The sequence below is a fragment of the Phyllobates terribilis genome, unplaced genomic scaffold, assembly GCF_046119375.1.
Source record: "Phyllobates terribilis strain yellow unplaced genomic scaffold, ASM4611937v1 Scaffold_7__3_contigs__length_470593459, whole genome shotgun sequence".
Lineage (NCBI taxonomy): Eukaryota > Metazoa > Chordata > Amphibia > Anura > Dendrobatidae > Phyllobates > Phyllobates terribilis.
The window spans coordinates 173,456,464-173,481,426 of record NW_027362767.1 but is presented as its reverse complement, the minus strand read 5'-3'; the positions used below and the strand labels follow the sequence as shown (position 1 = coordinate 173,481,426).

Sequence of the window (24,963 nt, the reverse complement as noted above, 5' to 3'; positions counted from 1 at the left end):
AATGGCTGGATCCGGCCACCCTAAGTGCCCTGTGCTCCTCCAACCACAACACACACTGACATTGTGCATTCTTCTTTTTTTGTGATTGTTTTGCTGCAATTCTGCATTAGAATCCAGCACCCACCAGCCAGGGGTAATAGGACTGTTTACTGGATAGGAACAGTAGCAACCACAAGGATGCACTGTGCCATCTAGTGTTGCACTGTGCCATCTAGTGTCGGCAAAGCAGTATTGCAGCCTAAAGTAATATTGGAGTATTAAAGACTAAGAAATGAGCGACTTCTCCCACTTGTTCAGTCCACTATATGGTAAAGTTAATGGCGTCATTGAAAAATAGAACTTGTCCCGCAAAAAACAAGCCCTCGTACGGCTATGTGGAAAGAAAAAGCAAAAACGTATGTCTCTTGGAAGAAGGAGAGGTAAAAACAGTCTGCACTCTTAAAGATTTAAAGTCCTTTCCAGATTACTCAGCTTAAAGGGAACATTTCCGGGGTTTACAGGTCCCGCGCTGAGTCTCCACCACTTTTGCCAGTGTCTGTTATTGTCAATCAGTGAGCTCAGCAGCTCGGGCCATCAACTCGAGCAGAGCCGCTCAGCTCAGTGATTGGCTGCAGCGCTGCTGATGAGACATGCAGTAGACTTACGATGATGGCTTGTAGGATGGCTGTCAGCGCAGTACATGGGAGACGTTCTCTGGGGATAAGAGCGCCACCACAAGGCAGCAGATGGGCGGCCACCATCTACTGTTCTGCAGATATCTATTTACACGCAGCTGATTTGGGAATAATCTCTGTTGTCTGTGACTGTGACAGTCGCACTATGAAGCACAGGATGTGGTGGCACATACTGCGGGGGCACATGCTGCGGGGGCCCCACAGTGCACAACACCCACAGTGCACACACACAGTACGATGCCCCACAGTAAACCCACATAATACGATGCCCCACAGTGCACCCACATAGCAAGATGCCCCACAGTGCCTCTCACACAGTACGACATCCCATAGTGCACCCACATATTACAACACCTTCACAGTGCCTCTCACACAGTACGACGCCTCACAGTGTACCCATTTATTACAACCACAGTGCAACGCCCGATAGTGCACCCACAAAGTACACCTACACAGTGCCTCTTACACAGTATGACGCCCCACAGTGCACCCACATAGTATGACACCACAGTGCCTCTCACATAGTATGACACCTCCACAGTGTCCCCCACACAGTACAACACCCCTCAATGCCCCTCACATAGGACCATCTCACCCCATTAGATCCATACAGTATGATGCCCCCCACACAGTATGACACCTCTACGGTACCGCATACACGCAGTATGACGCCCCACAGTGCATCCACACAGTATGTCCCTACAGTGCACCCACACAGTACGATGCCCAACAGTGCACCCACACAGTACAAAGTCCCCACAGTGATCCCACACAGTACAATGTCCCCACAGTGCACCCACAAAGTATGATGTTCCCACAGTGCACCCACACAGTACGACATCCCCACAGCGCACCCACACAGTACAACGTCCCCACAGTGCACCCACACAGTACAACGTCCCCACAGTTCACCCACACAGTGCAACATCCCCACAGTGCCCCCCATATAGGACCATCCCATGACATTACATCCATACGGTATGATGCTCCCCACACATTATGACACCTCTACAGTACCGGACCCACACAGTATGATGCCCCACAGTGTCCCCCACACATTATGACGCCTCCACAGTGCCCCCCATTTAGGACCATCCCACCACATTAGATCCATACGGTATGATGCCCCCCACACAGTATGACACCTCTACAGTACTGCACCCACACAGTATGAAGCCCCGGTGTCCCCTACACAATATGACACCGCAAGAACATGTCTGACTATGGCCTTTATTCCAATGTGATTGTCCGGTCTCTGGGAGCAGCGCTCATCTTCTCTGTCATTGGCCGCCACACATGATGATGGCCCTGCACCCATAGTATCATGCCAAGAAATGAGGCCCCCCGATCACCCCGCCACACAAAGTGCCCCCTCCACAAGACAAAAATACTATTAAATTGTGCCTCGTGCCCCCGATGCTACATGTGAACAGCGCCCTGCTCCACCAGTATATGCTGCAACTGTGTTTCACACACAGATCAATATTGTTTCCATTTATTGGTACGGCAGTCAGCCATAAATAAAAATAAATCTCTTGCTTCGACAAACTACATTTCCCAGCATGCATTGCCAACTTTTTTTAATTAGCAAGAACGGTTTTCAAGTATAAGGATTTCTGGGACTTGTAGTCCTAAAGAACCAAAGAAGAGTAATTGCAGTTTAACATCAATCCGTCCCGATAATAATAACTACAAGAGTCGTAAGAGACTTCAGCTCCTTTCTGCCCCCGTGGACCAGAAAATGAAATCCATTAGACCTCTGTTTATATTATTGTCTATGGCGGAATGTATTTATTTTCGCATAGTAGATATAAATACATCAATATTTACCTCATATCAGACAAATGTACATATCGTTTTAATATTTTACAAATAAACATTTATTTGAGGCATCCATACACAAAAACTACAACACCCACAATCCTTTTCTCTCAAGCCCCACGAATCTTACCAACCAGGAATTCTGGAACTCGTAGTTTTAAGCAGAAACAATAGCGTTTCCTCCCGCCTTCCAGCGCAGCCAATCATAGCTCAGCTCCTCTCACGTAGCGCCACGCCCCTTCTCGTCTCACTTAAAGCCGCTTTCTCATTGGCTAAACTCCAAAGTCGTCGGCTAAGAAAAAGGCGGGAAGTAAACCGGAAGTGGTCATTCTTTCATCTCTCCTCCTCCTCGTAGCTTCCGGCGCACCGTATTCACCCCGTTACACGGCGGCACTGAACGGTGTAGTACCGGCTTCGCAGCTGGGATGTAGGCTGTAAACGCTCACGGTTTCAGTGTAAAAAAAAAAAAGATAAAATAATCTGTATGTAATTAATAGGAAAGAGACAGAGTAGAGAGAGAGTAGAGCAGGCGGGTGCTCCGCGGACATGGCCTTTGAGAGCCTGTTCTCCAGACCCCCCAACCCAGCCCCAGACACCCACATGACAGAGTGTCAGCATGCAGGGGACGAAAGGTCGAGTAATGCCTTCTCTTATTATTTCTTCTTCTCATCTCTCCGCCATCCTGTGTGTCTGCCTCTGTCTCTTCTGTGGGGGGGGGGATGTCTCTGTCTCATGTGCGTCCATCTTCTCATCTCCATGGCTGACAGGGTTCCTTTTCTTATTTTTAGCCCTCACATCTGGGGCTCCATGTTGTGTATGTGAGAAACAGTCCATGAATGTGATGTAAAGCGAAGACAAGGGCGGAAAATTGACAATTTATCCTGAATTTGTTTATTTATTTTTTTTGCACGTGGCGACTCTGGTGCTGAATGTAAAGGGTTAATGGTGTAAAATAACGAGATGTGACCAATTATTAAATCTGTGTGTGATGGCGACGGCCGGGGTGGGGAGGGGATCGTCATAACGATTTACTACTGACCTGTATATAATATAGATGTGATATATATTGCAGTAAAGATGGCCGTTCTGGAGGTGACAGCACTGTATCCCCCATTCATCTGCAGTTTTCCGCTTCCCCCCCCCCCCCCGCAGCCTTAGTGATAAATGCTCAGGTGGGGAGCTGGAGTCGCACATTCGGGGGGAATAGGTGCTCATCTTCTTTTTCACGTTGCGCCTCAGCGCTGCCGCCTCCATTTTTGCTTATTTTTTTGGTTTATCCAGAGGCTTTTCTTGGTTTCGAGCCTTGAAGAGATCGCTCCTCTATCTGTTCTGTGCTATGTATATGAATATATATATATACAAATAATATGTATACATGTTCATATATGTGACCACAGAGGATATATTGTATAGAAATGGTGATGGTGCATCATGTATCGGTGTAGTGATGTATATTACATGCGGAACGGTAGCTGTGATGTGTATAAAGCACAGTAAGGTGTAGATATGTAGTAATATATATAATGTACAGTATAGGGGTAGATCTGTAAGTTTATATAATGTACAGTAAGGCGCGATGTGTAGTAATATATACATACACAATGTACAGGAAGTTATCAGTGTAGTGACATAATGTAATGGATGGTGTAGATGTGCAGTCATCTCTGTAATATACAGGACGGTATAAGGTTATCTAATTATCTAGCAATGTATAGGTGGAGATGTTTAGTGATGTACAGTATAGGGCTATATGTGTAGTGATGAGCGAGTATGCTCGGGCCGAGCTCCGAGTATTTACAGCTGCTCGGTGTTATGTTTGAATCGCTCCCGTGTGCGTGATTTGCAACTGTTTGACAGCTTTATTACATGTGAGGAATTTGTAAGAAATAGACAGTTTTAATACATGGGAGGAATGTCTAACAGTCGCAAATCATGCACACGGGAGCGATTCAAACATCACCGAGCAGCTGTAACTACTCGGAGCTCGGCCCGAGCATACTCGCCGAAAGGGTTAACACAACATACTCGCTCATCACTAGTAGTGATATGTATACTTTATGGTAAGGTGTAGTGACGTATACTGTAGGGGTAGATGTGTAATTCATATAGTGTAATGTAAGGTGTAGGGGTAGATGTGTAATGTATATAGTGTACAGTAAGGTGTAGGGGTAGATGTGCAGTTATATATATATATATATATACACATATATATAGTGTAGGGGTAGATGTGCAGTGATGGATATAGTGTACGGTAAGGTGTAGGGGTAGATGTGCAGTGATGGATATAGTGTAAGGTGTAGGGGTAGATGTGCAGTGATGGATGTAGTGTAAGGTGTAGGGGTAGATGTGCAGTGATGGATATAGTGTAAGGTGTAGGGGTGGATGTGCAGTGATGGATATAGTGTAAGGTGTGGGGGTAGATGTGTAGTGATGGATTTAGTGTAAGGTGTAGGGGTAGATGTGCAGTGATGGATTTAGTGTAAGGTGTAGGGGTAGATGTGCAATGATGGATATAGTGTACGGTAAGGTGTAGGGATAGATGTGCAATGATGGATATAGTGTACGGTAAGGTGTAGGGGTAGATGTGCAGTGATGGATATAGTGTACGGTAAGGTGTAGGGGTAGATGTGCAGTGATGGATATAGTGTAAGGTGTAGGGGTAGATGTGCAGTGATGGATATAGTGTAAGGTGTAGGGGTAGATGTGCAGTGATGGATATAGTGTAGGGGTAGATGTGCAATGATGGATATAGTGTACGGTAAGGTGTAGGGGTAGATGTGCAGTGATGGATATAGTGTACGGTAAGGTGTAGGGGTAGATGTGCAGTGATGGATATAGTGTACGGTAAGGTGTAGGGGTAGATGTGCAGTGATGGATATAGTGTAAGGTGTAGGGGTAGATGTGCAGTGATGGATATAGTGTACGGTGTGGAGGTGGATGTGCAGTGATGGATATAGGGTAAGGTGTGGGGGTGGATGTGCAGTGATGGATATAGGGTAAGGTGTAGGGGTGGATGTGCAGTGATGGATATAGTGTAAGGTGTAGGGGTAGATGTGCAGTGATGGATGTAGTGTAAGGTATAGGGGTAGATGTGCAGTGATGGATATAGTGTAAGGTGTAGGGGTAGATGTGCAGTGATGGATATAGTGTAAGGTGTAGGGGTAGATGTGCAGTGATGGATATAGTGTAAGGTGTAGGGGTAGATGTGCAGTGATGGATATAGTGTAAGGTGTAGGGGTAGATGTGCAGTGATGGATATAGTGTAAGGTGTAGGGGTGGATGTGCAGTGATGGATATAGTGTATGGTAAGGTGTAGGGGTAGATGTGCAGTGATGGATATAGTGTAAGGTGTAGGGGTAGATGTGCAGTGATGGATGTAGTGTAAGGTGTAGGGGTAGATGTGCAGTGATGGATATAGTGTAAGGTGTAGGGGTGGATGTGCAGTGATGGATATAGTGTAAGGTGTGGGGGTAGATGTGTAGTGATGGATTTAGTGTAAGGTGTAGGGGTAGATGTGCAGTGATGGATTTAGTGTAAGGTGTAGGGGTAGATGTGCAGTGATGGATTTAGTGTAAGGTGTAGGGGTAGATGTGCAGTGATGGATATAGTGTAAGGTGTAGGGGTAGATGTGCAGTGATGGATGTAGTGTAAGGTGTAGGGGTAGATGTGCAGTGATGGATATAGTGTAAGGTGTAGGGGTGGATGTGCAGTGATGGATATAGTGTAAGGTGTAGGGGTGGATGTGCAGTGATGGATTTAGTGTAAGGTGTAGGGGTAGATGTGCAGTGATGGATTTAGTGTAAGGTGTAGGGGTAGATGTGCAGTGATGGATTTAGTGTAAGGTGTAGGGGTGGATGTGCAGTGATGGATATAGTGTAAGGTGTAGGGGTAGATGTGCAGTGATGGATATAGTGTAAGGTGTAGGGGTGGATGTGCAGTGATGGATATAGTGTAGGGGTAGATGTGCAATGATGGATATAGTGTACGGTAAGGTGTAGGGGTAGATGTGCAGTGATGGATATAGTGTACGGTAAGGTGTAGGGGTAGATGTGCAGTGATGGATATAGTGTACGGTAAGGTGTAGGGGTAGATGTGCAGTGATGGATATAGTGTAAGGTGTAGGGGTAGATGTGCAGTGATGGATATAGTGTACGGTGTGGAGGTGGATGTTCAGTGATGGATATAGGGTAAGGTGTGGGGGTGGATGTGCAGTGATGGATATAGGGTAAGGTGTAGGGGTGGATGTGCAGTGATGGATATAGTGTAAGGTGTAGGGGTAGATGTGCAGTGATGGATGTAGTGTAAGGTATAGGGGTAGATGTGCAGTGATGGATATAGTGTAAGGTGTAGGGGTAGATGTGCAGTGATGGATATAGTGTAAGGTGTAGGGGTGGATGTGCAGTGATGGATATAGTGTATGGTAAGGTGTAGGGGTAGATGTGCAGTGATGGATATAGTGTAAGGTGTAGGGGTAGATGTGCAGTGATGGATATAGTGTAAGGCGTAGGGGTAGATGTGCAGTGATGGATATAGTGTAAGGTGTGGGGGTAGATGTGTAGTGATGGATATAGTGTACGGTAAGGTGTAGGGGTAAATGTGCAGTGATGGATATAGTGTAAGGTGTAGGGGTGGATGTGCATTGATGGATATAGTGTAAGTTGTGGGGGTGGATGTGCAGTGATGGATATAGTGTAAGGTGTAGGGGTAGATGTGCAGTGACGGATATAGTGTACGGTAAGGTGTAGGGGTGGATGTGCAGTGATGGATATGGTGTAGGGGTAGATGTGCAGTGATGGATATAGTGTAAGGTGCGGGGGTAGATGTGCAGTGATGGATATAGTGTACGGTAAGGTGTATGGGTGGATGTGCAGTGATGGATATAGTGTAGGGGTGGATGTGCAGTGATGGATATAGTGTAAGGTGTAGGGGTAGATGTGCAGTGATGGATATAGTGTACGGTAAGGTGTAGGGGTGGATGTGCAGTGATGGATATAGTGTAAGGTGTAGGGGTAGATGTGCAGTGATGGATATAGTGTAAGGTGTAGGGGTAGATGTGCAGTGATGGATATAGTGTAAGGTGTAGGGGTAGATGTGCAGTGATGGATATAGTGTAAGGTGTAGGGGTAGATGTGCAGTGATGGATATAGTGTAAGGTGTAGGGGTAGATGTGCAGTGATGGATATAGTGTAAGGTGTAGGGGTAGATGTGCAGTGATGGATATCGTGTAAGGTGTAGGGGTAGATGTGCAGTGATGGATATAGTGTAAGGTGTAGGGGTAGATGTGCAGTGATGGATATAGTGTAAGGTGTAGGGGTAGATGTGCAGTGATGGATATAGTGTAAGGTGTAGGGGTAGATGTGCAGTGATGGATATAGTGTAAGGTGTAGGGGTAGATGTGCAGTGATGGATATAGTGTAAGGTTGTGGGGGTGGATGTGCAGTGATGGATATAGTGTAAGGTGTAGGGGTAGATGTGCAGTGATGGATATAGTGTAAGGTGTAGGGGTAAATGTGCAGTGATGGATATAGTGTAAGGTGTAGGGGTAAATGTGCAGTGATGGATATAGTGTAAGGTGTAGGGGTAGATGTGCAGTGATGGATATAGTGTAAGGTGTAGGGGTAGATGTGCAGTGATGGATATAGTGTAAGGTGTAGGGGTAGATGTGCAGTGATGGATATAGTGTAAGGTGTAGGGGTAGATGTGCAGTGATGGATATAGTGTAAGGTGTAGGGGTAGATGTGCAGTGATGGATATAGTGTAAGGTGTAGGGGTAGATGTGCAGTGATGGATATAGTGTAAGGTGTAGGGGTAGATGTGCAGTGATGGATATAGTGTAAGGTGTAGGGGTAGATGTGCAGTGATGGATATAGTGTAAGGTGTAGGGGTGGATGTGCAGTGATGGATATAGTGTAATGTGTAAGGGTGGATGTGTAGTGATGGATATAGTGTACGGTAAGGTGTAGGGGTAGATGTGCAGTGATGGATATAGTGTAAGGTGTAGGGGTGGATGTGCAGTGATGGATATAGTGTAAGTTGTGGGGGTGGATGTGCAGTGATGGATATAGTGTAAGGTGCGGGGGTGGATGTGCAGTGATGGATATAGTGTAAGGTGCGGGGGTGGATGTGCAGTGATGGATATAGTGTAAGGTGTAGGGGTAGATGTGCAGTAACGGATATAGTGTACGGTAAGGTGTAGGGGTGGATGTGCAGTGATGGATATAGTGTAAGGTGCGGGGGTAGATGTGCAGTGATGGATATAGTGTACGGTAAGGTGTATGGGTGGATGTGCAGTGATGGATATAGTGTAGGGGTGGATGTGCAGTGATGGATATAGTGTAAGGTGTAGGGGTAGATGTGCAGTGATGGATATAGTGTACGGTAAGGTGTATGGGTGGATGTGCAATGATGGATATAGTGTATGGTAAGGTGTAGGGGTGGATGTGCAGTTATGGATATAGTGTAAGGTGTAGGGGTAGATGTGCAGTGATGGATATAGTGTACGGTAAGGTGTATGGGTGGATGTGCAGTGATGGATATAGTGTATGGTAAGGTGTAGGGGTAGATGTGCAGTGATGGATATAGTGTACGGTAAGGTGTAGGGGTAGATGTGCAGTGATGGATATAGTGTATGGTAAGGTGTAGGGGTAGATGTGCAGTGATGGATATAGTGTATGGTAAGGTGTAGGGGTAGATGTGCAGTGATGGATATAGTGTACGGTAAGTTGTAGGGGTAGATGTGCAGTGATGGATATAGTGTACGGTAAGGTGTAGGGGTAGATGTGCAGTGATGGATATAGTGTAAGTTGTGGGGGTGGATGTTCAGTGATGGATATAGTTTAAGGTGTAGGGGTGGATGTGCAGTGATGGATATAGTGTAAGGTGTAGGGGTAGATGTGCAGTGATGGATATAGTGTAAGGTGTAGGGGTAGATGTGCAGTGATGGATATAGTGTAAGGTGCGGGGGTGGATGTACAGTGATGGATATAGTGTAAGGTGTAGGGGTAGATGTGCAGTGATGGATATAGTGTACGGTAAGGTGTAGGGGTGGATGTGCAGTGATGGATATGGTGTAGGGGTAGATGTGCAGTGATGGATATAGTGTACGGTAAGGTGTATGGGTGGATGTGCAGTGATGGATATAGTGTATGGTAAGGTGTAGGGGTGGATGTGCAGTGATGGATATAGTGTAAGGTGTAGGGGTAGATGTGCAGTGATGGATATAGTGTACGGTAAGGTGTATGGGTGGATGTGCAGTGATGGATATAGTGTATGGTAAGGTGTAGGAGTAGATGTGCAGTGATGGATATAGTGTACGGTAAGGTGTATGGGTAGATGTGCAGTGATGGATATAGTGTACGGTAAGGTGTAGGGGTAGATGTGCAGTGATGGATATACAGTTAGGTCCATATATATTTGGACAGAGACAACATTTTTCTAATTTTGGTTCTAGACATTACCACAATGAATTTTAAACAAAACAATTCAGATGCAGTTGAAGTTCAGACTTTCGGCTTTCATTTGAGGGTATCCACATTAAAATTGGATGAAGGGTTTAGGAGCTTCAGCTCCTTAACATGTGCCACCCTGTTTTTAAAGGGACCAAAAGTAATTGAACAATTGACTCCAAGGTTATTTCATGGACAGGTGCGGGCAATCCCTTCGTTATGTCATTCTCAATTAAGCAGATAAAAGGCCTGGAGTTGATTTGAGGTGTGGGGCTTGCATTTGGAAGGCTTTGCTGTGAAGTAAACATGCTGTCAAAGGAGCTCTGCATGCAGGTGAAACAAGCCATCCTTAAGCTGCAAAAACAGAAAAAACCCATCCGAGAAATTGCTACAATATTAGGAGTGGCAAAATCTGCAGTTTGGTACATCCTGAGAAAGAAAGAAAGCACTGGTGAACTCATCAATGCAAAAAGACCTGGGCGGCCGCGGAAGACAACAGTGGTGGATGATCGCAGAATAATCTCCATGGTGAAGAGAAACCCCTTCACAACAGCCAACCAAGTGAACAACACTCTCCAGGAGGTAGGGGGGTATCAATATCCAAATCTACCATAAAGAGAAGACTGCATGAAAGTAAATACAGAGGGTTCACTGCACGGTGCAAGCCACTCATAAGCATCAAGAATAAAAAGGCTAGACTGGACTTTGCTAAAAAACATCTAAAAAAGCCAGCACAGTTCTGGAAGAACATTCTTTGGACAGAGGAAACCAAGATCAACCTCTACCAGAATGATGGAACGAGAAAAGTATGGCGAAGGTGCGGTACATCTCATGATCCAAAGCATACCACATCATCTGTAAAACACGGCGGAGGCAGTGTGATGGCGCGGGCATGCATGGCTGCCAGTGGCACTGGGTCACTAGTGTTTATTGATGATGTGACACAGGACAGAAGCAGCCGAATGAATTCTGATGTATTCAGAGCCATACTGTGTGCTCAAATGCAGCCAAACTGATTGGTCGTCGTTTCATACTACAGATTGACAATGACCCAAAACATAAAGCCAAAGCAACCCAGGAGTTTATTAAAGCTAAGAAGTGGAATATTCTTGAATGGCCAAGTCAGTCACCTGATCTCAACCCAATTGAGCATGCATTTCACTTGTTAAAGACTAAACTTCAGACAGAAAGGCCCACAAACAAACAGCAACTGAAAACCACTGCAGTGAAGGCCTGGCAGAGCATCAAAAAGGAGGAAACACAGCGTCTGGTGATGTCCATGAGTTCAAGACTTCAGGCAGTCATTGCCAACAAAGGGTTTTCAACCAAGTACTAGAAATGAACATTTTATTTACAATTATTTAATCTGTCCAATTACTTTTGGTCCCTTTAAAAACAGGGCGGCACATGTTAAGGAGCTGAAACTCCTAAACCCTTCATCCAATTTTAATGTGGATACCCTCAAATGAAAGCTGAAAGTCTGAACTTCAACTGCATCTGAATTGTTTTGTTTAAAATTCATTGTGGTAATGTCTAGAACCAAAATTAGAAAAATGTTGTCTCTGTCCAAATATATATGGACCTAACTGTATAGTGTACGGTAAGGTGTAGGGGTAGATGTGCAGTGATGGATATAGTGTACGGTAAGGTGTAGGGGTAGATGTGCAGTGATGGATATAGTGTACGGTAAGGTGTAGGGGTAGATGTGTAATGTATATAGTGAAGGGGTAGATGTGTATTGATGTAATATATAGGAAGAGATGTCTGTCTGTGATATCTATAATTTATGGTATAGGTGTAGTGGTTTATATAAGGTACAGTATGGTATAGGGTTATATCTAGTGATGTATATACTGTGCAGTAAGGTGTAGATATGTGTAATATGATCTACAGTAAGGTATAGATGTATAGTGATGTATATGTTATGTAGGTGTGTAGTGATGTATGTAATCTATGGAGCGATGTAGGTGCAGATCATTAATATTTTATATAAGGTATAGTAAGGTATAGGGGTATATCTAGTGATAGATATAGTGCAGTAAGGCATAAACATATGTAATTATATATAATGTACTAATTTAAAAAATTCTGAGGTGCCAGAGGATTCACACAGGGATAAAATGTAGCTTTTATTCCAGTCTTAAAATCACATTGTAATGGTACAAAAAATGAAGTACATGCATCTAATTTTTTGCCATGTGATTTTAAAGCACCATTCCAGCGTTTGTTTTTTATTGCACTGCTGGAGTGGTGCTCTAAGGCCACGGCCCCACTATCAGTATTCGGTCAGTATTTTTTCTCAGGAGCCAAAACCAGGAGTGGGTGATAAATGCAGAATTGGTGACTTGTTTCTATTAAACATTTTCTCTGATTGTTCCTTACCTGGTTTTGGCTCCCACTCCTGAGAAAAATACTGACTGAATAGTGATAGTGGGGCCATGGTCTAAATGTAAGTCCCCTGTCTGATACTCACCTGCCGCCGCCTTCATCCTTTTCCAGCGTCGCTCCCGTCAGTCTCCGGTGAAGTGACCTCCCGGCTGCGCCAGTGTTTCATGCAGCGTGCCGGAGGTCACTCTCCAATACAAGTCTATGAGAGCCTCGCTCTGGCCTCGTTCAGACTCTCATACACTTGTATTGAGAGCCTGTGACTTAAGGTCCCGTCACACTAAGCGATGCAGCAGCGATCCCGACAACGATACGACCTGTCAGGGATCGTTGCTGCATCGCTAATACATCGCTGGTGAGCTGTCAAACAGGCAGGCTCACCAGCGATCAGGGGAGCAGCGATATCGTGGAAAGAATCGTTCCACGATGTCCTGCTCCAGTTACCAGCCTGCTGCAAGCAGGAGCAGGCTGGTAACTATGGTAAACATCGTGTTACTAAGTGCGCATGTGCCCCTAGTAACCCGCTGTTTACCATGGATACCACTCTGCTACGGTGCGCGGGAGCCTCCGAGCACCGTAGCAGAGTGGTATCCATGGTAAACAGCGGGTTACTAAGTGCGCGCGTGCCCCTAGTAACCCGCTGTTTACCATAGTTACCAGCCAGATCGTTGGTCCCGCTGGTCACACACAGCGATGTGTGCTGGCCAGCGGGAGGCCAACGACCAAAAAATGGTCCAGGACACTTTGCAGCGATCAGCGACCTCACAGCAGGGGCCTGATTGTTGCAAAGTGTCACACACAGCGACATCGCTGGTGAGGTCACTGGTGAGTCACCAAAACCGTGACTCAGCAGCGATATCGCTATGTGAGACGGGGGCTTTAGCCTTTTGGCCAGTTATAAGCTACTGTCACAAGATGGCGCCACGAGAGAGATCGGTGCCGAAAAAACTGTGAAGACACCGGAGGGTGAGTATATGACCGGGGACAGGGGGCTTACATTTAAAGCTCCACTCCAGTGCTGAAAAATAACCCAGCTGGAGTGGTGCTTTAATGATGAAATAAAAGGCTACGTTTTATCCCTGTGTGAATCCTCTGGGGCCTCGAACTTTTGATATTTGCATTGCTTTGGTCCTTGTGGGGTGTTGTACCAAGCCATTGGTGCATGAGAATCGCTCACTGCCCTCAGTATATATAATGTACAGTAAGGTGTAGTTGTATAGTGATGTATATAGTGTACAGTAAGGTGTAGTTACATAATGTACAGTAAGGTATAAAGATGTAGGTATATACATAGTACAGTAAGATGTAGATGTGCAGTGATGTGTAGGGGTAGCTGTGCAGTGATGTAAATGTATAGGGCTATATGTATAATGTATATAATGTACGGTATAGGGGTGTATCTGTAGTGATATATGATGTTCGGGTAGATATTCAATATATCACATTATGTTACAAAGTTTATTATTTTTATTTCTACGATTTCTGAAAAGAAACATTAATCCACCGGTGACTCTTCATGTGAGGAGGGAATCTGACCATTCTGGACGCTTGGTGCACTTGAGCAGTAAATCTATTCTACGTCTCACTGTAGCCGTTTCCTATCAGATCGGACTCCTGCTATTTATTTATTAGTAGGAATTGTGTTCTTATAGTAGGGCTTTAAGTTTCCTTTATAAGGCAACCACTCTGTTCTGGCCAGTCCGGATTTAGGATCCGGGGTACCATGGACACAATATATGTGAGCCGTGGCCTCTGTGGAGACACTATAGGACTAGAATAGGGATGTTGTGTACAGGCGACTGACCAGCTACCAGCTTTTGATAATAAAATGAGGCCTGTTTTCATTATTTACTGGGGATACTGTGTCCACTATATAATCCTATAACTGGATATCACCCCCTTCCCACTACAGCCAGTTGTTGTTTATTCTTACTCCCATGACAGCACCACGAGAGAGAGGATCCGCCCATCAAGGACAGGAAACCTACAGGTTAAAAATGGCGGCCCCTCTCTCCCGCCTCAGTTTAGGTTTCCTGTCCTTGATGGGAGACCTCTCAGGCTTACCTGCAGGAATGAAGATGGTCTCTTGCCCCAGATGGAATCGACAGGGTGTTTGGAGCGGTGAAGTTTCCTACCCTAGTCGGTCCTGGACCTCTGGAGACGCCACGGCAGGGCTCATTGGGGCACCTCCGTGTGCATTGTGGCGGGCGTGACATTCCCTCTCGTGGAGGTAGATGTCCGCCATGTGTGGAGCTGCATGCGGGCATCCTCCTCCCGGCTACACTACGCAAGAGATCTGGGCCGTGTCGGCGGGGAACGTGACAGGCGCGGCCCTGTGACGTATTTCCGGTGCGTCGAAGACTCCACCGAAAGTGGGCGGAGCTCGCGCGCGATCAGGAAGCCGCATGCGAGCATGGTGACGCCGGAGCAGGGATCTAGGGGCGTTTCGGCAGTACTGCTAACAGCAGTGATTAGCCCACCGAGGGGGGGAGGGGAGGGTGAATTCCTTCCGAAGCCGCCCCCAAAAAAAACACACAGGTACCAGGTATGGCCAGCATAAAAGGTTCCTGGCAACATACAGAGGTGTTTCCCAGCCCATTGTTTTTTTGCCTGGGTAAACATGGAAGATACACAGGAGCAGCTATCACCTCAGCAAGAACAGCTGCTGCAGGAGCAGCCCTCTGGGGAGCCCTCACAACTGGGTGCAACGACGTTCCCAGTCTGGGTCCAACCCTTCAACTAGAAAGTTCACCTCAAAAAGCAGGAAAGAAGGTCCAGTCGTTCGGCGTGATTTTCCGCCGGTCAAGATGGATTCTTCTGCTTCTACGGTACCACATGTTCCAAGGGGTAAGTGGAATCTTCGTGAAAGTTCTACTAATTCTTCCTCCTCCTTCTCTATCTATAACTTTCTTTCAGGGCAAGAAATGTTCATTTAAGACTAAACATAAGGAATGTACCCTATGCAGCAATCTGCTCCCTGATGCATATGTTAAGAAATTGTGCCAACCTTGTATTGACAAGGTAATGACGGAGGAAACCCCGGGGTTTTCCTTAGGCCTAAAGACTTTAATTAAAGAAGAAATAGGCAAGGCTTTGCAAGGGAATTCTGAGTCCAGGCATGTTCCTCGGGACCCTCAGCCAGGCTCGGACTCTGATATCTCAGACATTTCTTCCTCTTCCCTCTCTTCCTCTGATAGCGAGTCGGATAGACAGTGTTTTCCTCTGCAGGAGGTTCATGCCTTGGTGAAAGCTGTCCGGACTACCATGGGCATTGTAGACACGAGACCAGAAAAATCTGTAGAGGATGTAATGTTTCGGGGATTAGGTCAGAAAAAGAAGAGATGTTTCCCCATAAATACAAAAGTCAAAGATCTCATTGATAGAGAGTGGCAAAAGCCAGACAGGAAGGGCAGCATTCCTCCCTCTTTCAAAAGGAGGTATCCATTTGATGATGCCGCATGTACCTCTTGGTCAAAAGCACTAAGGTTAGATGTTGCCATTGCTAAGGCATCAAAAAAGTCTTCTCTCCCCTTTGATGACATGGGAGCATTAAGAGACCCCCTGGACAGATGAGCCGATACCTTCCTGAAAGGTGCATGGGAGACAGCTGCAGGAGCCCTGAAACCAGCAGTGGCAGCCACCTGCACATCCAGAGCCCTGATGGTTTGGCTGGAACAGCTAGACAATCAACTAAAGGAGGGTTTCTCCAGGAAGGAGATTATTTCTTCCCTTCCCCTGGTCCAGGGTGCAGCGGCCTTTCTTGCTGATGCGTCTGCGGACTCGGTTAGATTGGCAGCAAAATCATCAGCTCTATCAAATGCTGCTCGACGAGCCCTATGGCTTAAATGCTGGCCTGGAGATGTACAAACCAAGTCTAGACTTCCCTTGTGAGGGGGAATATCTTTTCGGCCAGACCATGGACGAACTGTTGGAAAAAGCTGGGGATCCTAAGAAGGGATTTCCATCTGTACCTCTACCCTCTTTTAAGAAATCGTTTTGGAAAAAGAAATTTGTCCGAAGAAGATTTTTCAGAGAACAAGAGAAATTCGAAGAGAGGTCGCAAAAGGTAGAGGCCTACTCTTTGGTTCTTCTTCCAAAGATGAGCAGAAGCCAGGGGAATCACAATCGGCCCAGGTGGGAGGGAGATTGTCGTTATTTTTCCCGGCTTGGGAACGTATTTCACATAGTAATTGGATTTTGAGCCTGATTAGATTTGGTCTTAAATTTCAATTTCAAACTCTTCCTTACAGAAGAATAATGATTGTTCCCTCTAGCTCCTACCCAGAGCGGCAGACTGCCCTCGTATCGGAAATTCAAGTCCTAATAAAGAAAAACGTCCTGATTGAGGTTCCGGAATCAGAAGAGGGTCACGGATTCTACTCTCCGCTCTTCCTGGTCCCCAAACCGGATGGGTGTTTCAGGACAATCATAAATTTAAGATCTTTAAATAGCTTTCTTAAAATAGACACCTTTTAAAATGGAATCCTTAAAAACGATAATAAAATTACTTTTTCCCCACTGTTATATGATAGTTCTGGATCTTCAAGACGCATATTACCATGTTCCCATTCATAAGGATTATCAAAAGTATTTGAGGGTGGCCATTGAAATAAGAGGGGTGGTTAAACACTTTCAGTATACCGCACTTCCCTTTGGGTTAGCTATAGCCCCGCAAATTTTTACCAAACTAGTGGCAGAGGTTATGGCCCATATAAGAGAAAAAGACATCTTAATAATCCCTTACCTTGATGATTTCCTAATAGTGAGGAACTCCTTTGTTCAATGCGAGGCCCACCTTCAGGTAACTATTTCTGTCCTAGAAGGACTAGGTTGGTTTCTAAATCTGGAAAAATCTAGGTTGACTCCACTAAAAGCTCAACAGTTCCTAGGTGTCTTTTTAGATTCTGAAAGACAGTTATGCTATTTATCAGAAGAAAAGATTGCAAAAATCCAGGGCCTAGTAAAACATTGTATGTATAGACCCTCTATGTCACTCCGTCAAGCCATGTCATTACTAGGGTCCCTGACTTCAAGTTTTACCGCAGTGCGTTGGTCCCAATTTCACTCAAGGGCACTTCAATGGGATATATTGTATAACGACTCAATCCTAGATGGACATCTAGACCGGGAGTTTACCTTGGCCCCTCGCTCCTTACAATCCCTTCATTGGTGGTTGGTGCACACTAATCTTTCTAGGGGAGTCCCTTGGGAATGTAAGCCTACTGCAGTCTTGACTACAGATGCAAGTGCTACAGGTTGGGGAGCTCATTTTGAAGGTAACTTAATTCAGGGGACCTGATCAGAAAATGAGGTACGGTTTTCCTCAAATGTTAAGGAACTTTTGGCAGTTGATTATGCGTTCAATAAGTTCCTTGTATATTTACAGGGCCAGGATGTCCATATACTCTCGGACAATCAAGTCTCGGTAGCATATATAAATCATCAACGGGGAACCCGTTCAAAACACTTAATGAGAGTAGCGGACAGACTTCTTCAGAATACAGAGGATCATTGTCTCTCCCTTTCTGCTGTTCATCTAAGAGGGAAAGAAAACGTCACAGCAGATTTTCTCAGCCGTACTTCCATAAAAGAAGGAGAATGGTCCTTGAACCATCAAATATTCTCCAGGATTGTGGCAATGTGGGGTCTTCCAACAGTGGACTTGTTTGCAACAAAATCCAATCGAAAGGTGGCAACGTTTTGTTCCCTAAACCCCAGGGAAAGGCCCCTGGTCTGTGGACGCCTTCATGATTCCCTGGTAGTTTCCTTTGGCATATGCATTCCCTCCCATGATCCTACTTCCGTCAGTCATAAGGAAGATCAGAGCAGACAAAGCCAGAATGATCCTCATATGCCCTTTTTGGCCCAAGAGACCGTGGTTCTCTTGTCTCTGGAGAATGTCAATATCAGACCCCTGGGTTCTTCCGGAGATTCCGGACCTTCTCACTCAGGGTCCGGTTTCCCATCCTCCAGCCTCAAATTTCCATTTAACGGCGTGGAATTTGAAAGGGCGCTGTTAACCAGCAAAGGTTTTTCCACAAATGTAGTAAACACTCTCTTATGTAGCAGAAAACCCGTTACTACCCGCATCTACGCTAGGACTTGGAGGAAGTTTCTGTCCTTTTCGAAATTTAAACCAGAGGATGGGCCCCCTATTGGGAAAATACTAGAATTTCTACAGCGGGGTTTAGAACGGGGCCTTACCACTAGTACATTGAAAGTACAAGTTTCGGCTTTAGGAGCTTTGTTTTCTTCCGATATAGCGGCTAATTATTGGGTAGCACGATTTATAAAAGCCTCTTTTAGGTGTAGACCCATTATTAAAACTAAATCCTCTTCCTGGGATTTAAATCTAGTCCTAAATGCCTTAACTAACCCTTCCTTCGAGCGCCTGGATTCAGCCTCCCATAAAATTATTCTCCTTAAAACAGCCCTGTTAGTTGCCCTGACTTCAGCCAGAAGAGTAAGTGACATACGGGCTCTTTCTATATCCCCACCATTTACTCAAATTCTGGATGATAGAATTATATTAAAGCCTGACCCAGCCTTTCTTCCAAAGGTAGTCTCACGATTCCATAGGACTCATGAGATTAATCTTCCAACTTTTTGTTTCCCCCCTAAAAATCAGAAAGGGGAGAAACTACACACATTGGATGTTAGGAGGTGCTTACTTAAATACCTGGAGGTTTCACACAGTTTTAGGAAAGATAGTTCTCTATTCATATGCCATCAGGGGCTAGGAAAGGTTGTAAAGCTTCAAAATCTACGATTGCGAGGTGGATTAGAGAGGCCATCGCCCTCGCCTACTCTTCAGGGGATAAGGAAGTACCGGAGGGGTTGAGGGCTCACTCCACCAGAGCAGTAGCAACCTCCTGGGCAGAGAAGACGGGGGTTTCCATCGAAGACATATGTAAAGCTGCCACCTGGTCTTCTCCCTCCACCTTCTATAGGCATTATAGATTGGATTTAGGTGTCTTTTCTGATCTCACCTTTGGGAGAAGGGTGCTTCAAGCTGTGGTCCCTCCCTAATTTCCTTTCGTCTCTGTAATTCTCTCGTGCTGCTGTCATCGGAGTACGAATAAAGCCTTAGTTACTTATCGGTAACGGGATTTTTCGGAGCCCATGACAGCACCCTTATATTCCCTCCCTACACTGGTGTTTTCGCACTCCCATAGAGTTAATTTCCTTTTTTGCACCCTCGGGGGAAGTTAGTTAAAGTAATTGGCTTAAAATGAATTTGTTTTGTTGTAATTAACCTTGGCGGTCCTCTCATGCTCCGTTAACTAAACTGAGGCGGGAGAGAGGTGCCGCCATTTTTAAACTGTAGGTTTCCTGTCCTTGATGGGCGGAGAAATATACAGCCAGACTCAGGCTCATGCTCATTGATGGAACGGTTCGAGAGAAGGGTTTTTACTTTTTCGTTAGACACCCTTTTACATTTTACGTACGTTTTTATACCTCCCCGTGGTATTAGTTTGCCTATAACACTAATTGTATTTTCGCATTAGGTCACTATACAGGTATGTGACAGGACTGTAACCCTGGATCGAGGTTTGTGGGGTTGTCACTGATGGAACCGGTATGTGACAGGGCTATAACCCTGGATTGAGGTTTGTGGGGTTGTCCCTGATGGAACCGGTATGTGACAGGGCTATAACCCTGGATCGAGGTTTGTGGGGTTGTCACTGATGGGGCGGGTATGTGACAAGACTGTAACCCTGGATCGAGGTTTGTGGGGTTGTCACTGATGGGACGGGTATGTGACAGGACTGTAACCCTGGATCGAGGTTTGTGGGGTTGTCACTGATGGGACGGGTATGTGACAGGACTGTAACCCTGGATCGAGGTTTGTGGGGTTGTCACTGATGGAACGGGTATGTGACAGGACTGTAACCCTGGATCGAGGTTTGTGGGGTTGTCACTGATGGAACCGGTATGTGACAGGGCTATAACCCTGGATCGAGGTTTGTGGGGTTGTCACTGATGGGACGGGTATGTGACAGGGCTATAACCCTGGATCGAGGTTTGTGGGGTTGTCATTGATGGGACGGGTATGTGACCGGGCTATAACCCTGGGCCGAGGTTTGTGGGGTTGTCACTGATGGGACGGGTATGTGACCGGGCTATAACCCTGGATCGAGGTTTGTGGGGTTGTCACTGATGGGACGGGTATGTGACCGGGCTATAACCCTGGATCGAGGTTTGTGGGGTTGTCACTGATGGGACGGGTATGTGACCGGGCTATAACCCTGGATCGAGGTTTGTGGGGTTGTCACTGATGGGACGGGTATGTGACCGGGCTATAACCCTGGGCCGAGGTTTGTGGGGTTGTCACTGATGGTACGGGTATGTGACACGACTAAAACCCTAGGCCGAAGTCTGTTCTTAATGCAAACCCCACTTTGCAGCCACGGCGTCTATCTATACCTCATACTTCTGTATATTGATCTCCCCCTGTGTTTCTTTACAGAAAGGAGGGCGAGTTGGAAGACGGTGAAATAGACGATGCCGGGTTTGAGGAGGAAAAGCTGGAAGAAATAAAGGAAGAGGCCAAAGATGAAGAAGAGGAGCCGCAAGAAAAGTCTCATAAAAAGTCAAAAAAGCAGAAAAAGAAAATAAAAGCCAAGAAAAAACGGCGCCATAGAACCAAACACAAGGTGAGTGTTTTTTAGCTCTTTGCATTTTGTTTTTTCTTGGTGGGGAGGAGGGGTTGTTTCCATTATATATACGTCTTCTTCCTTCCTGGACTTCCAGCCTTTTCTGGTTGTATGTAAATGCTTGTCTCTGTGTTGTGTCTCCAGCACAGCGCACCATCCAGCGATGACAGCTCCGACTACAGCTCAGAGGACGACCACACTGAGCGGCCGCGCAAACCTCCCGCATACCGAGATTACGACTCCCATTATAAACATGTAAGCTCTCGGTCACACCCAGTGTGCACTTATAGGACCCCACAGTCACTAGGCAGGGGCTGCCAGCCCTGCTCTTATTCCTAGGCTGTAGAACTGATGGAGGACGCCGTGAGCAGCGTTCAGCTCTGTCCATCAGCACCAGAGGCTGGGAATGGATTTTTCACAATCCCAGTTTTTGTGATTGTTTTGTGATTGTTGGAGTCCCAGTGATGATAAAGTTAACACATGTTCTATGGATTTTGTTGTCATCTTGGTACAAATATTTTGTTAGATTTGATGACCCCCTAATTGTTTGTGCTAACATCAGAGTTATTCCCATCTTCATATATGAATATTGTCAGATAATGCTTAGGGGGACACCGGTATACGCCCTGCCGAGATGCTCTCTCCCATGATGGCGCTACTCCATGCCCACGGGGGGCAATCAGTCCTTATCTGGACAATCTGTAGGTAAAGGTCTCATCCATAGATTAACATTTTCTGGTCTTCAAAACACTTGGAGCTTTTTGGTTGGATCGTCAACCGACAGAAGTCATGTGTGAGGCTATTCAGTGACTGGATTCTCTGAGCGTGACCTCAGACACCTGGTTTGTTCTGGTTTGTTCTGGTCTTTCTTCCACCGGACGAGCTCTCCTTTCATTGAGCCAGAGCACCATGTTTCAGAAGGAGACCTTGTGCCCCGTCCATTTGTGCATGAGGGTCTTAGTCTTGTACCCTTCGTCCAATTTTACACACGCCCCTTGAAGCAATCCATTGTGCCTCTTAGGAAAAGTCAGGGTTACATCTATCTCCCTTTTAAGTCCACAGAGACCTTTTTTTGGTGGTTGAAGCCCTGGCTCTGCTTCCTACAGATCCTTCCTCTACTATGGCAGGTGTTGTTGACCGATGCCAGTTTTTCTGACAAAGGACCAAACTTCACCCATCTCCTCGTTCATGCTGTCTGGTCTCTGGAGGAATCAACCTTCTGGAACTAAGAGACATTTTTTTAGACTTTCTTCCACTTGAGTCTCTCTGTTCAGGGACCACCTGCTTCCAGTGCAGACAGAAAACTCGACTATGGTGGTCTCCCTGAATAATCAGTGTCGCACCAGGAGCCCTTCAGCTGGAGGTCCACATTCCGACTCTACATTTCCGGTATGCAAAATTAGGCCACAGACTTTCTCAGCAGAGAAACTCTGGATCTGGAAGAATGTGTTTTCCTCACAGAGGTCTTTAGTCAGCTCTGCCGTCACTGGGGCACTCCTTACTTGAACCTCTTTGTGTCCTGTCTCAATTACAAGGTTAACAGCCCTTGTCCTCCTCTTCCAGCGACCTTTGCTTTAGAGCCTCGGTCCCTCCTTGGGTAGACTTTACTGGTCATTAAGGGATTCCTGTGAAAGACATCCTGCAACTGGCATCCATAGACCATTACTTCTGCTATAGATACCAATGTTGTAGTACTGCTGTGTATACAGTGGGTACGGAAAGTATTCAGACCCCTTTACATTTTTCACTCTTTGTTTCATTGCAGCCATTTGGTAAATTCCACAAAGTTCATTTTTTTCTCATTAATGTCCACTCTGCCCCCATCTTAACTGAAAAAAACAGAAATGTAGAAAATTTTGCAAAATTATTAAAAAAGAAAAACTGAAATATCACATGGTCATAAGTATTCAGACCCTTTGCTCAGTATTGAGTAGAAGCCCCCTTTTGAGCTAGTACAGCCATGAGTCTTCTTGGGAATGATGCAACAAGTTTTTCACACCTGGATTTGGGGATCCTCTGCCATTCTTCCTTGCAGATCCTCTCCAGTTCCGTCAGGTTGGATGGTGAACGTTGGTGGACAGCCATTTTCGGGTCTCTCCAGAGATGCTCAATTGGGTTTAGGTCAGGGCTCTGGCTGGGCCAGTCAAGAATGGTCAGAGTTGTTCTGAAGCCACTTCTTTGTTATTTTAGCTGTGTGCTTAGGGTCATTGTCTTGTTGGAAGGTGAACCTTCGGCCAAGTCTCAGGTCCAGAGCGCTCTGGAAGACGATTTCATCCAGGATATCTCTGTACTTGGCCACATTCATGTTTCCTTCAGTTGCAACCAGTCGTTCTGTCCCTGCAGCTGAAAAACACCCCCATAGCATGATGCTGCCACCACCATGTTTCACTGTTGGGATTGTATTGGGCAGGTGACGAGCAGTGCCTGTTTTTCTCCACACATACCGCTTAGAATTATCACCAAAAAGTTTTATCTTCGCCTCATCAGACCAGAGACTCTTATTTATTATAGTCTGCGAGGCCTTCATGTGTTTTTGAGCAAATTCTATGCGGGCTTTCATATGTCTTTCACTGAGGAGAGGCTTCCGTCGGGCCACTCTGCCATAAAGGCACGACTGGTGGAAGGCTGCAGTGATAGTTGACTTTGTAGAACTTTCTCCCATCTCCCTACTGCATCTCTGGAGCTCAGCCACAGTGATCTTGGGGTTCTTCTTTACCTCTCTCTCCAAGGCTCTTCTCCCACGATTGCTCAGTTTGGCTGAACGGCCAGGTCTAGTAAGGGTTATGGTGGTCCCAAACTTCTTCCATTTAAGGATTATGGAGGCCACTGTGCTCTTAGGAACCTTGAGTAATGCAGAAATTCTTTTGTAGCCTTGGCCAGATCTGTGCCTTGCCACAATTCTGTCAATGAGCTCCTTGGGCAGTTCCTTTGAGCTCATGATTCTCATTTGGTCTGACATGCACTGTGAGCTGTGAGGTCTCATATAGACAGGTGTGTGCCTTTCCAAATCAAGTCCTATCAGTTTAATTAAACACAGCTGGACTCCAATGAAGGAGTAGAACCATCTCAAGGAGGATCACAAGGAAATGGACAGCATGTGACTTAAATATGAGTGTCTGAGCAAAGGGTCTGAATACTTATGACCATGTGATATTTCAGTTTTTCTTTTTTAATAAATTTGCAAACATTTCTACATTTCTGTTTTTTCAGTCAAGATGGGGGTAGAGTGTACTTTAATGAGAAAAAAATGCACTTTTTAGAATTTACCAAATGGCTGCAATGAAACAAAGAGTGAAAAATGTAAAGGGGTCTGAATACTTTCCGTACCCACTGTAGCACAAGCGGTCAGACAATCGCAGCTTCAAGCCCCCTAAGGGGACTAACAAATACAGTGAAAGGTAAAATATATGTTTAAATCACACCCCTTTTGCCCCATTAAAAATAATGCAATAAAAAATACACATATTTGGTATTGCTGCGTCCGTAAAAGTCCAATCTATTAAAATATAAAGTAAATGAATCCAGTCGGTAAACGGCATAAAAAAAAAAAATGGAAACGCCAGAATCAGGGTTTTTTTTGTCTGCCGCGACATAGGAATAATATGTAATAAGAGGTGATCAAACCATTATATCTACCCCAAAATGGTGTCAGTAAAAAGGGGTCAGCTCAGGGCACACAAAATAAGCTCTCACCCTGCCCCAGTTCCCGAAAAATGAAAACGGCCTTGAAAAACGGTGACAGGCAAAAATTTTTTTTTACAAGTTTCTGATTTTTTTTTTCACAACTTAAATAGAAAAAAAAAAAAGAACTATCATGTTTGGTATCTGTGAACTCGTACTGGAGAATCATATTGCCAGGCAGGTCAGTTTTACCATATAGTGAACATGGTAAATAAACACTAAAAATAATTGTAGAATTGCACTGTTTTTTGCTATTTTGCAGCACTTGGTCTTTTTTTCCCGCTTTCCAGTGCACTGTAT

The 24,963-nt window shown here is 45.5% G+C and overlaps 1 protein-coding gene across 1 annotated transcript in view; it reads left to right on the top strand.

Moving 5' to 3' along the window:
• Positions 1–2,794: 2,794 nt before the first annotated feature.
• ZC3H6 (zinc finger CCCH-type containing 6) overlaps positions 2,795–24,963 on the top strand; it is a 71,368-nt gene continuing 49,199 nt past the window's right edge. The window contains exons 1-3 of the mRNA XM_073639534.1: positions 2,795–3,127; positions 20,796–20,982; positions 21,127–21,237. Of these exons, the coding sequence (XP_073495635.1) occupies positions 3,042–3,127; positions 20,796–20,982; positions 21,127–21,237 (384 nt within the window). The 5' untranslated portion in view covers positions 2,795–3,041. The remainder of the gene's footprint in view (positions 3,128–20,795; positions 20,983–21,126; positions 21,238–24,963) is intronic.